Genomic DNA, 13,455 nt, shown 5'->3' on the forward strand with positions numbered 1-13,455 from the left:
AAACCTGTCCTGGGGAGTGGGGACCCCCCACCAGTGCACGTTTTGCATGTCTGCCTCATCTAGCACACCTGATTCAACTTATCAGCTCATTAGTAGAGACTGCAAGACTTGAATTTGGTGTGTCTAATGAGGGAGACATACAAAATGTGCAGTGGTGAGGGGTCCCCAGGACAGGTTTGAGAACCACTGGTCTAAACTATAATGAAAATGTGCTCCCCTTTCTAAACAAACACAGCTTTGTTTGTGTGTTTCCTGTTTGATGAGACTCTTGAGCCTGTCATCGGTATATAAAGATAAAACGCGTCCTCTTACCTACAATCATGTGGTTGCAGATGTCACAGAAGTGGGGTTTCTTGAAGATGTGCTCTAGAAAGGTGTGTGCATTGGGGTCCGTCTGGCGGGGGGCACGGGATGGAGAACAGATTGTGATGGGCAGGTTACCCGGGATGACGGTGGGCAGCGGAGGGGGTGGTGGAGGAAGTGAAATCGCTGGCGAGGCTGAGACAGACACACCGATGGTGCTCAGATGACCCGTGCTGCTGCTGACATCCGAGAGCAGTTCGGTTTGAAACTTCACATCCTCGATCGGCCGTTGGAAAAAATTATCAGCGCTTTTGCTGCGAAGACTCTTAGTCTTGAAGGACAGTGAACGCTTTAGCCTCTGGAGCTGAAATAAACACAAAACAGAGTACAAAAAAAAGCATCTTTTATCATCTGATTTAGACAAATGCTCAACTCCATATGGCGTAAACAGCCCCCAATACACGAAACTCTCTGAGTGGGTGATTTTTGATGCTTGGCAGGTGTCAAATGAGGGAATTCTCACTGAAACAACCTCCAGATGATTATATGATCTCTCCAGTCATCATATGTTAACCTAACCTCAACATGGCTAAAATTACAAATTATTTATGTTCATGTAACTCACTGAGCAGAAAAAAGACAAAGTAGAGAAAGATGGGCTGTCAAGTCTCTTGGTACGTGACCTCTTTGTGCAGTGCATATTACCCATGATATCAGTCATACACTGACAGCCCTCTAAATTAGCTGACAACACCCACCAGGATCATCTTTGCCTACTAAAAATGTCCTCTAAGCCACACCAACCTGAACTACTTGCTAAGTACTGTGCACAGGAATGCAATTCAAATCAAATCTTATTTTTTTTATTTTTTTTTTTATTTCATATGGACATAACCCCCAAATTCTGGAACTCCCTCCCCCAACCTCTTCGTGACTGTCCATCTCTTCCGCTCTTCAAAGCACATCTCAAGACCTTTTTGTTTAATGATCACTTCTCTTCTACACCCAACACATAGCTCCATACACAGCTTATTTTGTTGTATTGTTATTGATATTATTTTGTTTGTCTGTTTGTTGCTATGCTTCCTTCTGCTATGTTAAGCGACCTTGGGTTTGAGAAAGGCGCTATATAAAATAAACTTATTATTATTATTATTATAACAATAACATTGGACAAACCAGATGCATTTTTTAAAGTGTTATAGCACATGTGCTAATTTTCAACACCTGTCCATAGGGGCTTTTACAACAAAAAACACAATTGTTAAATAAAACACTACACAATTTACACATGTGAACAACTTTGGCCCAATTTAAGCCACTGTTTGAGCTCTCTGGTGAAGATGTTACATGTTTTATCTTTACTTTCTATAACGCCTCAAATATTACCAATATATGAACAAAGTGATAGATGTGAAACAAATAAACATATTTCTGAATGCAAGGCTGTAACCACCACATATTTAGGATTGGGGAGACCAATATAGTAGTCTAAAATTGGCATGAAACGGAAGATGTGATTTTTCATCCCTATTGTGATGTATATCTGAGTGAAACGGCAAAAATGTAGGACGGGATTTGATTCCATCCTTGGGGATATGATTTGATCGTGGAAGTTGAGCATTGCTAACTATATGGACAGTGTTGGGGAAAGTTGGGCTTGCTGCTTTGTTTTTTTATAACAAAAATCTAAACAAAAGTTTTATTTTTGGCAAATGTAAAGGCCCTTTCACACCAAAAGTGAAATGAACAAGCCTCAGGGTGAAAGAAATGCAAATGTACGACTGTACAGTAGAGGGCGCAGCTGAAAAAAACTTTTAGCTGTGCTGCCTGGATTGCAAAAGAATAGGATGAAAGTTTAACATTCTTAAAATAAAATTGTTTATTAAAGTAATTTAGTATGGTTCAAATGTCAAATGTTAGCAGCAAAAACATTGGTTAATAAAGTGAGATTAAAGTCCCAGTGAACCGGAAGTAGCAACTGATTTTATTTCAGTGCTATGACGTATTTCCAAGTGAAACGTAATGTTGAATAGAGGGCAGGGTTTTACTTCAGTGCTCCTCCTCTCCATCTCTCGCTCATAGCAGACTAACGGTTGGAGGGGAGTGGTTAAGGATATTCAAACCCAAGCCGTCGAACTGCCCTCATCGGAAAAGGAACGTCATTCCAGACCGGAAGTTACTTTTCAGATTTTGATTACATTTTTCTCCTGTGTATTAACTTGCACAGATTAATTGTTCACCCTAAGACCTGTAATGTGTGATAAAGTAAATAAGATCGATTTTGATTTCATGAGGCTTACGCCTAGTTCAAGAATAAAATGCATGGTTGAGCTGTTTTAACTGAAAGCAACTTGCACTGACATTTCACTGTTCTTATTCATTTTGAAAATACTGATTCTGTTTTTGTGCAAGTGAGATAAGTAAATGAATGCGTACATTTAGTCTAGAACTACAGTAACCATCATGTTTACACAGCGCACACAACGCCTCTGTACTTGCTCATGACTTCTCTCAACATGGGGACAAGAGAGGTGTCAGTCAATAAATGGGAAAAACAAAGTAACCTGCGTTACTTATTTGAAAAAGTAAATTGAAAAGTAATGTGTTAATTCACTAGTTACTTGAAAAAAACGAAACAAATCTAAATACTTTTATTTGTGGAGGATATTTAACCCCACCCTCTGCCCGAGAAACACGTCATGAAGAGAACAGCATTTCTAGGGGGAGGAGAGGTTAACATTGTTATTGAAGACTATGAAAGCATATGATTTTTTTAATGATGTGCACAGATAAATCGTTTATAAGCAGCACTGAAAAAAAAGTAATTGTCAATTTGTTTCATGTTTTTTTTTTTTATTGTATCTGCCAGTAAAAAAACACCCTAAGACAACTGAGACATGACCTGAATACATTTTACAGACATTTGACAAACAGAAATGGAATAATGAATCTCCGAACAGAGCGGGGGTCAATATCAAAAGTAGCAGCCAGTATCTGGTGTGGTCACCACCAGCTGCTTTAAGTTCTACACAGCATCTCATCCTCATCCTGCAGCAGATTTGATCATTCTTGCTGTGAGATTTTACTCTACTCTTCCATCAATGCACTTGCAATTTCTCAAGCATGTCTTGTTGAACATATTTCCATAAACCCTTTCCAATAAAGATCTGTAAATCGTATTTGGATTTTACATATATTTATCTTTAAAATACAGTACACCGAAAAAGGATTATTTTTTGCTGTTTGTATGTATACACTTATTAAATGTTTTTATACACACACAAAAAAAAATCTTTTTAGAAGTGATAACTAAAAATTATACTGCACATCATTTATAGCTTTCATACATTCATAAACACACTTTTGCTGGAAAACAATGACATACAATGCAAATTATTACATGACTGGTTCATCATTTTGGGTTTTTAGATGCTTTGAAGTAAATTTTACAATTCTGTCAAAAATCTTTCTGTTTATTTTGCAAGGCATAAAAACACATGTACAATACAAGATCATCAGAACTAGTGATGAAGCGATTGTCTATCAGCTGGCTCAAAAAAAAAGCCCTTGGCCATCAGGCCTTCCTTATTGTTGAGCCCTAAGTGTGTTTTTTTTATATGTATATGCGTGTGTGATAGAGATATGGCCCATTTGGACAATCCTCTCACATTATGTTTCCACCAATCAGAATAGAGAATCAGTGCAGTGTGTTTAGTGAGCTGCATGTCTGTGTATGATGATGATGACCTATTGATCTCTAATGCCCAACAGAGAGTGATTGATCGAATAGTCCCTCCCTCGCCGCTTCTGTCCATCAGTGCCCATATAGTTCACTGTCAATTTACAGACAATGTCCCTTACAATTAAGCAGCTTTTCCGGCTGCAATCCCTGTAAATTACATCAAATCTGTTATAAAAGTGCAAGTGCTGTTGGTAAAAAATAGTTTTAAGTACTTCCTGACATTTACAAGGCACTTGCTTTGTGGCAGAACTAACTGTAAACAACAGGCTATAAAGAAAACCATTACCGTAGTTCAAGTTACACTTTGCCTGGCAGTTGCAAAAAAATTAATGAAGGAGGGGGCAAATGTACATGTCTGGGTCTTAACTTATGTGAGGAACCTAGCCTCAAAAGCTTGAAATAAAGTAATATAACATTCAATAGATGTCCCCCACTCTTTTGCCCTGATTTAATGGTTAATGAGGGAAATGCGGCCTGAAATATGGTCATTATTAAAGAGCAAATAGATCATTTAAGGACATTTCACATGGGATATGAAGTTTTGAAATAAAAATGCAATGGAAGAGTCCAAAAATAATTGCCAGAACCTAATGAAAATCACTAAATGTCTACATCTATTAGGAATCAATTCTGCTGCTGTCAGCACCAAATGGTTGTCCTGCTCTACCCTGAAGGACGCCAATAAAAGATGGAGCTGATTAAGGTGGAAGTCAGGTATTTTTTTGGAACAAGATTATGGAATTTAGCGAAGGAGGGACATATTTTATTAGGCCTGCTTACTTGTAATACATTTTTATCTTATCAAACACAAATTAACACAAAGCAATCAGACACAAAGAAGAGAACGATACCACATATAGTGATTATAATTCACTTTGGGTTATAGTCATAAAAGGTGTTCCTAAATCAGTTCAAGGTGCCATGTGCTCATGAATATGTTAATGGAAACAGAAATAACCAGATCTTGGTTCAGTAAAATGAGATGCTTGATAGGTTATAATAGAAGCCCTGATACTGATGAAATTCTCTGATTATTATGCCCAAATTCCTCTCTAGAAGTCATTACTACTGTATAACTGGGTTTAAACAAGGGGTGTAAGACCATGCAGGATGGTCTCACTTTTTACTAAGAGCCTTTTGCTTCTTGGAAATCTGTGAAATGCAACCAGCACTGGAGATTAAGTTATGAATATATATTTTCCATTTTGCATTAAAGTCTCCCATTCTTGATTTGGCATATTCTTGAGTGTATTTCGCTATGAACGTCCAGAACTAGCCTTTGGTCATAAATCAAATATAATGTGGTTTCAGATTATTTCTATTTCAAAAAGAATGTTCCTTTAATTAAAACACTTCAACAGGACTTCAGTAAATAACATAAAATTGTAAGCGAGCCCACTGCTCAAAGTTACAGCACTATTTGCATACAAATATAGTTCAGTGATACATTTTTTTTGTGATCAACTTTTTATTCAGTTTTAACAGAGGATGTGCCATTTGCTTTTGTTATATGCCGAATAGTAGACCTATACATGTGTATTCATGTACATAACACAAAAATAAACAACGACAACAACACCAAAGGGGAAAAAATTAAATAACATACACAATTGCCAAAGCCTTGAAAAATAAATAAATAAACTAAGAATGTATAGCCTAATAGTTTTAGCAGCAGTTAAACCTGCAAATATAACTTTCCAAAAAGCCAGATTAGTGTTAATACTAAATGATGAATCATCATTAAATAAGAAGAAATTGAGTATAGGTATTTAGAGATGAATGTACAAATTTAAAACTTTCATGCTCAAAAAGCATTTATGGAGAGGACGGAAATGACACAAAGTATATCTAAATAATAAATCAGTTTCTGGAAAACTACATAAATAAATAAATAAATAAATAAAGCACAACTGTCTTTCAGCACATATCTCTACTGATTCAAAGACAATAAATATGTAAAATTCCCAACTGGCATTGAGCTTTAAAAGCACAGTGACCTGTCCAACTCCGGGCTGAATGTAGAACTCAGGGCCACTGATGACCCAGAAAAACAGATGAGCTCAAACTCAGGGCCAATGTGACGAAGGACCACCAACTACAACAACCCCATCTTAAATCATATACACGACATCAAGATAATACAAAAATACAGAAGTATCACAAATTCCCCTTGAAAAGCTTTAACTTAGAGCCCTTCAGCATACAAACAATATATGACAGTGGATGGTGGCAGTGCATGGGGTTGTTTAAGAATTAGAATTATTTTGGAGATGTGCAGTGTTATACTTAAACATAAAGCAACAGATGCTTAATCATTTTTTTTAATCATATATTTTATCCTTCTTTCAAAGCATAGGTGAACACCTGACCAACAATTGGACAGTATGAGAGACTGAGGAGTGTCTCTTAACACATTGTGAGCTGTAACAAAATCAGTTAACTACAAATAAGATACAGGGTGAAAATTAAGAAAACGACTCTGTGTTTAATTTAAAGGTTTTACATTTGACAAAAAGAGAAGGTAATACACAAAAAATTTGCGATCATGTTAATGGATGTTAAATTACAAAACTGGTATCATCTGAACATTTGTTAACCTTGCTTTGCTATTTTGTTTTTGAATTAAAATGTAACTTATTTGTTGACCATTTTTGAATTAAAATGTTTAAAATAAAACGATGGTGAGCGAGGTAATAGGGGGTAGCATAATAATAATTCAAGTAGCCTACCATAAATTCATGCACAAAATTTAAAACGCCCAATCACTTACTGTGAACACGCGCCCCGGTAGCGTTACAAGATTGGTAACGTCACTCTTTGTGTTTGACGCTTATTTACACAATTGACACGAGGATAAGTGGCAGACAACTACTTCAATTTGCAGCAAACGAGTGAATTAATATTATAAAGTATACAAAGTTTGATACTCATAGCGTCAAAAACAGAAAAACGTGTCAAAACACTCCGCGGTCTCTGTCAAAGTGAAGTGTGAGGGGACGCGTGAACTGCGCACTACACATTCATCATTGCCGATTTGCTGTGGTGTTTTTATGAGATGTGTGTTTCAAACCTTTGACTCCTGCTGGCTGATGGATGTGGGGGACTGAGGCTCACGGTGCTCCCGTTCATTCTCCTTGCCCATCGTGTCCTCCTGAATCATGTTCGCTGGCGGAATCATGTTGATAACGGTTAAACAGCACCAGTCTGTCGGGTACGTCTGGATACCAGCGCGCTTTACATGTTAAGTTGAGCTGGAAGTTGCGCTGCCGAATGCGCTGAGAATAAATGGTCAGAATGTGCAATATCGCACTCGATTATCGACTTTCCATCAGTTTGTACAGTGCATAGTGGAGACGCAGTCCGCTCGAGATGAACTCACTTCATTAGAGTCAGTATAACCCAGCAGACTGACTGATCTGATCTGGCTGTCAGGATGTGGATCAGCCAATCAGAACTGGCTAAGGGAGGAGTTCAGATCTGATTAATTCCCATCCTTATTTTAAAAGGTCCCCCCCCCCCCACCCCTGAGTAGACTGGCTGTTGTCACCTCTATTCTTATCTTCACATTCATCCATAAATTGTGAGTCTAAAAATAACAGTGTTAACGGTTATTGTTACTGTTTATTTCTATTTCTGGAATTAATTAGGCTCTCTTAATGGGTGGTATGGGGAGGATCTGCAATGTATTCCCAATTAAGGCTTAAACATTGGTCCCCGATTTCACAGACAAGGCTTAAGCTAGTCCTAGTCTAAAATGCATGTTTGAGCTGTTTTAACTGAAAGCAACAAGCACTGACATATTTTAAAATATTGTCATTGTTTTGTCTCAAGACGCATTTTTTCTAAGGCACGTATATAAAAGCTATTTAAATGTCCTAATTTAACTAAAGCCTAATCCTGGCTTGGTCTAAGCCCAAGACCTGTCTGTAAAACAGGGCCTGGAGGAATTAAAAACATAAGTTTGGTTTGGGGTGTCAAAAAGTATGTATTCTATGTATTCTATTTTGCACTAAAGTTAGATTACATGTTAGTAAGTGTGCGGTAAAGGCCCGTTCACACCAAGAATGATAAATTGGGTATAAAGATGACACCAATGCACGATAACGGCCTTTTTGCACGTGCTGCAGTCACGTTGTTTATTGTTTTAAATGTTCTAGCTCTTTAAAACAGGATGAATTCTGATTGGCTGTCAATATTTTTATCGTTCATCAGATAGAAAAAACAATGTTGTGAAAGTGGTTCCAGCGATGTCGTTCATCTGTGTCGGTTATCATTTTAAAAAAATGTCCTCTTTATTGTTATAGCCTAGTTATTGTTCTTGGTGTCAATGGGCCTTTAGGCCTTCGCCTAATGATAGCAACAGTAGTCCACTTTGTGTTACAACCAGGGTTACAACGATAAAATATAAATATTCATTGACAAAATGTTATTTTTATCACTTTTCAACGCGTTTTTGTTTAAAAAGTAGTTTAGACATCCGGCTGCCAAAAGGGACTGTAACTGTTAAACAAAATGTTTGGATAAAGTCAACAAATTGACTGAAAATATTATGTAATTATGTATGTAAAAAGGGCCAATTACATCTACAGATGTGCCACCTTTACACTGCAAGGGCGGCACAAAAGCAGAATCTGCGAATTAACATTTTTAAAAGGATATTGTGAATATTAAAACATGAATTCGATGGAAATAAAAAATATGATATACAAAATATTGCTATATAATTTTACTGTATAGGCGATGTAAAAGCAGGCATGCTCAGAGCAGGCTTACCTGCAACTGACACTGCTTTGTATATTGTAAATATCTTTTAAAGCACATCACATTCTGTTTTGTCAAGGTTGTTGGTCTGATTAATTCCCATCATTATTTAATTAGTCTCACCATATGTGTGCGATTTTTCTGCATCAATATCCTATGAGCTGTTGGAGCCAGGTCTCACAAACATTCTGCCATTTTGATTCTTTAGAAATCTCGGTAACACTTTACATTAAGATTCCCTTTGTAAAGGGTTTATAAAGGTGATTGTTAATGACTAATAACTCATGTACAAATGCATTATAAATCATTGATAAGCAGTGCATGAATAAAAAGAGTGACTTTAACGCAATGCCTACCAAATAGTGAGCCATTTTTAACTTGCATGTTATAAATGCCTAATAAATGTATTTATTCACACTTATTTAAATCTATTTCACGATGCAACAAAAATAGACTATCATAGTGAGACTGAAGGGTGTTGTATTTGTGGTTTTCTCATGAAATATCTCATGACTGAGATTTTCTTAAGATTTTCCTTATCAGAGGTTACTGTCTTACCCATGATCTCCCCCACACAAAGCTCATGATGCCTATGCACAGCAGTGTATAAAACTGATTTCCTGTTTATCAAGATTAAATTATCAAACTTTATTTTGAAAAAAGAAAAACCATAACTTGACAACGATAACTTGATGAGATATTATGGTGAATATTTTAATTCCAATATTAGTTAATTGTGAACCTTAATGTAGGGTGGACACTTGCAAACCATTTGTTAATGAGTTACAAACATTTATAACCTGTGAAAGTGAACCTTAAATGTAAAGTGGAAACACGTGAACCTGTTCACTTCAGGAATCAGGAATTAAATCATTAAATAAGAGTGAATAAATACATTTATTAGGCATTTATAACATGTGAGTTAAAAATGGCTCACTGTTTGGCAGGCATTGCGTTAAAGTCACTCTTTTTATTCATGCAGTTATAACTGCTTATTAACGATTTACAATGCATTTGTAAATTAGTTATTAGTCATTAACAAACACCTTTATAAACCCTTTACAAAGGGAACCTTAATGTAAAGTGTTACCGAAATCTCCTATGTCAAATTCTTTTTACAGATTTGGCCAAAAATAAGCAACAATGACCAATGTAATGTCTTACAGTTGCATCAGAATGCAAAAAAACGAAACAAAAACAAATCAATTGTGATGGCAACAGATGGCATCTTATTTATATGAGGGGAAGAATAAGAGAGCTGTGCAGGAGAGTAAGGAAGGGCTGTAATTTTCACCCCCAGCTGCAGAAGCACTGAAGGCCACGGGGAAGGAAAACAGGGTCTTAATTATAGAGAACAGAAGGATTTTACTCTATTTGTTCAAGCTCTCGCACAACGACACCAGTATTTCCCAGCATCACCATCTCCAGGAGATATCAACTTTAATCGGTCTTAATCTGACTGCTGTTAAATCTAAAATGTCTTAATAGGCTATATATGCCGGATTTGTACAAGCTGATTTGTAATTCTCTTTAAAAAAAAACTAGCTTCAAGTTTATCTTTCCCAAAAGGAGGGTTATATTTTCATTGTACTTAAACATCATGGTTTAGACCCCCTTCATACTGACCATAATGTGATAAAAATTGCTATTTCAGTATTTTTATGCGAGTTAATTAGTTAAGAGTCCTTCATAGGTTAAGCCAATCACAGCAAGGTCAGAATTCTAGAATAACAAGAATTACCGAAGGAGGATATCTGAGCCTACTTCTTCAATCAGAATCAAACATTTGATGAATCATGATGTACTTTTCAGCTAATGAATCATCAGCTGTGAACAAGCTTTAGTTTTTTTCAGCAAATTCCTCCCCAGTCTAAAATTAGGCTTCATCTGTTGGTTACAATATGACATATGAAATCACTGCTCAAACATTTTCCCCATGTGCTGAGTCTTTACCAAAAAAGTGACCAGAGACTGATTTGGCATTGCTTTTCAAATAAAATGCTTAGATTCATTCAGATATCAGCTTTGCGATCCATGCACTTTCTCCTGAACGGTTACCTTAAAATAGTGTTGATCCGTCTCTAAATATAGCTATGGCTTACGTTATATGTGGATTCAACCATATCTTTTCTTGTCATCTGTTTTACCTCTGATCCCTGCTTAGTTTAGCATCTGTGAATAATGGACTGAGGTAATTGCGCTTGCTGCTTGTTTGTCAGATGACTCAACATAAACAGAGAGAGAGAGAGAGAGACAGACAGACAGAGATCCACGACACTGAATATTAAATGGAATCCCACATAAAGTGTGACAGCGGAATCATAAAACAGGAGAGGATCAGTACAGTATCTGAATAGTCGAATGAGTACCGTATAGGTTATGCTCCTTTATCCTAATGATCTGGTCACACTCTTGAATATCACTTGATGTTCCTCATTCGCAAATCAGTTTAATGTGACATACAAAATTACGGTCATTTACTTGTATTTCATGCCAGTTCAGTGCACAGTCTCACTGAACTGCCACTCTCTCTCTCCATCTACTGTTGAAACAAAAACAGAGGGAAATCTTAAACTCTCAGCGTATGAGTGTGATGAAACTGCTTTCGGGGTTTTCCATCTGTTCTGTTCGAAGCTCCACATGAATCATGGAGTCACAAACATAAAAGCTGCAAGATTTGTTAAAAAGCCCTCAAGGGAAAACAAACAAACACACACACACACACACACACACACACACACACACACACACACACACACACACACACACACACACACACACACACACACACACACACACACACACACACACACACACACACACACACACACACACACACACACACACACCTGGCAGTAATGACATTTTACTCTAATCGTTTTCACCAGGGCAGAGAAATGAAACAGTTCACCTCTTCCTGCTGTAAACACTTCTGGATGAAAGTACATCGGAGCAGAAAACATAAAACAAGAACATTTTAAGGTAAATATAAATATTAAATTCCACACGCAACAGTTTGATACAGTTTTATGCAACAATTTTTCTGCTAGAAAAAAAGTCTTGTTTGTTTAAATCTTCTTAAATATCAATAACAGCTCTAAAATAAATAAATATAAACAGCTAATAGGACTCAAACACTATTAAAAAACTAAAGAAATCACAAAGTCTGAAAGTACAGCCAGAGAAAGAGCAAAAATCAGCAACTGCTCATCTGTAAACATCTCAACACAAGCCCACCACACACAATCCAACGGCCTCAATACACAATGCAATTCCAATGCAACACAAAAACCTAAATACACACCCAAACAACCCCAACACATAGTTAAAGAAGCTGACAACGCAATACAACAACCTCAACACACCATATCCTCTAAAGCAGGTGAAGGTCTAGCCTGTGCGTAGGTAGATGAGAGATCAACTGAGAAAGTCTGTCAGAACAGAAGACATAGCAGATATTAGACTACTGGCTCCACCAGAGGGCGCTAGACTTATGGGCTCATTTACTCCCACAGCAGTGCGAGGGATAGACAAAAGGCTTGTCACAAGATTGGACATACACGGATTCTTTCAATTGTTGAATAATTGTCTAAAATTCTTTTCAATAAATTATTATTTTAGGAGATTAACAAAACAATGACTTCGCACATGGTGTGAGCGATTTGTTTCACAAAGAGCTTGAAATTAAACAGCTTAGATGTTGAGCTGAACTCAATATGAACCCAAAAACAAGACACCCACACGGTGAACAGAGTCCTCTAGTAGCGAAGTTAGATAGACGGAACAGCAGGAAAACTCGGAATTGTGCTAAATGGATTTCCTGAGAAGTTCTCCAGAGCATTAGTACCAATTAAACCACCCCCTAATGAGGGATTTAGGCATGCATCCCAGCAGGAAAGAGAGCAAGTGAACGGGAGAAACGGGGGCTGGGAGTCATGACTAATACTATAAACGATTCTTCAGGTAAAGTTCAATGTTTTCAACAGCCATATGATGTGCTGTTTTTTGTTTGTTTGTTTTTAGCTTTTTTGGGCAGGTCTATGCATTTTCAGCTTGCTTGCAGGTACATGGGTTTGTGATGTTTGAACCCTGGGCCCAACTCTCCCTTGGATCTCTGAGCCCCTCACTTACATAATGTTTCATGTTCACTTACATATCATATGTTCACTTTACATATCATAATCGTTTAACAGAGAAATTCCTGGTGAGAAACTCCATTACCCACAAATCTGCAAAAAACCTCCATCAATCAGAGAAATTAAACGAGCAGTTTGCACCAAAATGCTTATTCTAACATTATATATAAACTTAAAATATATTGTATCTATATACATAATAAATATTTAAATCAATATTTTATCCAATGTTTATGTTGATTATGTCATTAACTATGCTTCATGGGATTGTAGTTCTTTTCCTCATTAAAGCAGTACCTTGTACCTTTGAATTTTGTCAGATTTGCAAATACATTTTTGCTTTAAGGTTTGTAATGTTGTAATTCACTGTGTAGTTGGTTGGTTTGGTTCCTTTTAAAAAAAAAAAAAAAAAATCCCAGATGTAAAAATATGAAAGGGAAAGATACTTGCTGCTGAAAAAGTGGACAGATGCACTCTGTGCAGCACTGTTGCACTCAATTCATACATGTT

At 36.8% G+C, this 13,455-nt stretch overlaps 1 protein-coding gene across 2 annotated transcripts in view; it reads right to left on the bottom strand.

The window, feature by feature from the left end:
• Nucleotides 1–7,466, bottom strand: part of stac (SH3 and cysteine rich domain) — a 31,867-nt gene extending 24,401 nt beyond the window's left edge. The window contains exons 1-2 of one of the 2 annotated variants that reach the window (XM_079833549.1): nt 7,119–7,439; nt 313–667 (exon numbers count right to left, since the gene is read on the bottom strand). In XM_079833549.1, coding sequence (XP_079689675.1) covers nt 313–667; nt 7,119–7,226 — 463 coding nt within the window. In that variant the 5' untranslated portion in view covers nt 7,227–7,439. Of the gene's footprint in view, nt 1–312; nt 668–7,118 lie in introns of both variants that reach the window. The other variant, XM_079833550.1, reaches the window with a different exon arrangement.
• Between the last annotated feature and the right edge of the window lie 5,989 nt (nt 7,467–13,455).

The sequence above is a fragment of the Gobio gobio genome (assembly GCF_949357685.1).
Source record: "Gobio gobio genome assembly, chromosome: 13".
NCBI classification, from domain to species: Eukaryota; Metazoa; Chordata; class Actinopteri; order Cypriniformes; family Gobionidae; genus Gobio; species Gobio gobio.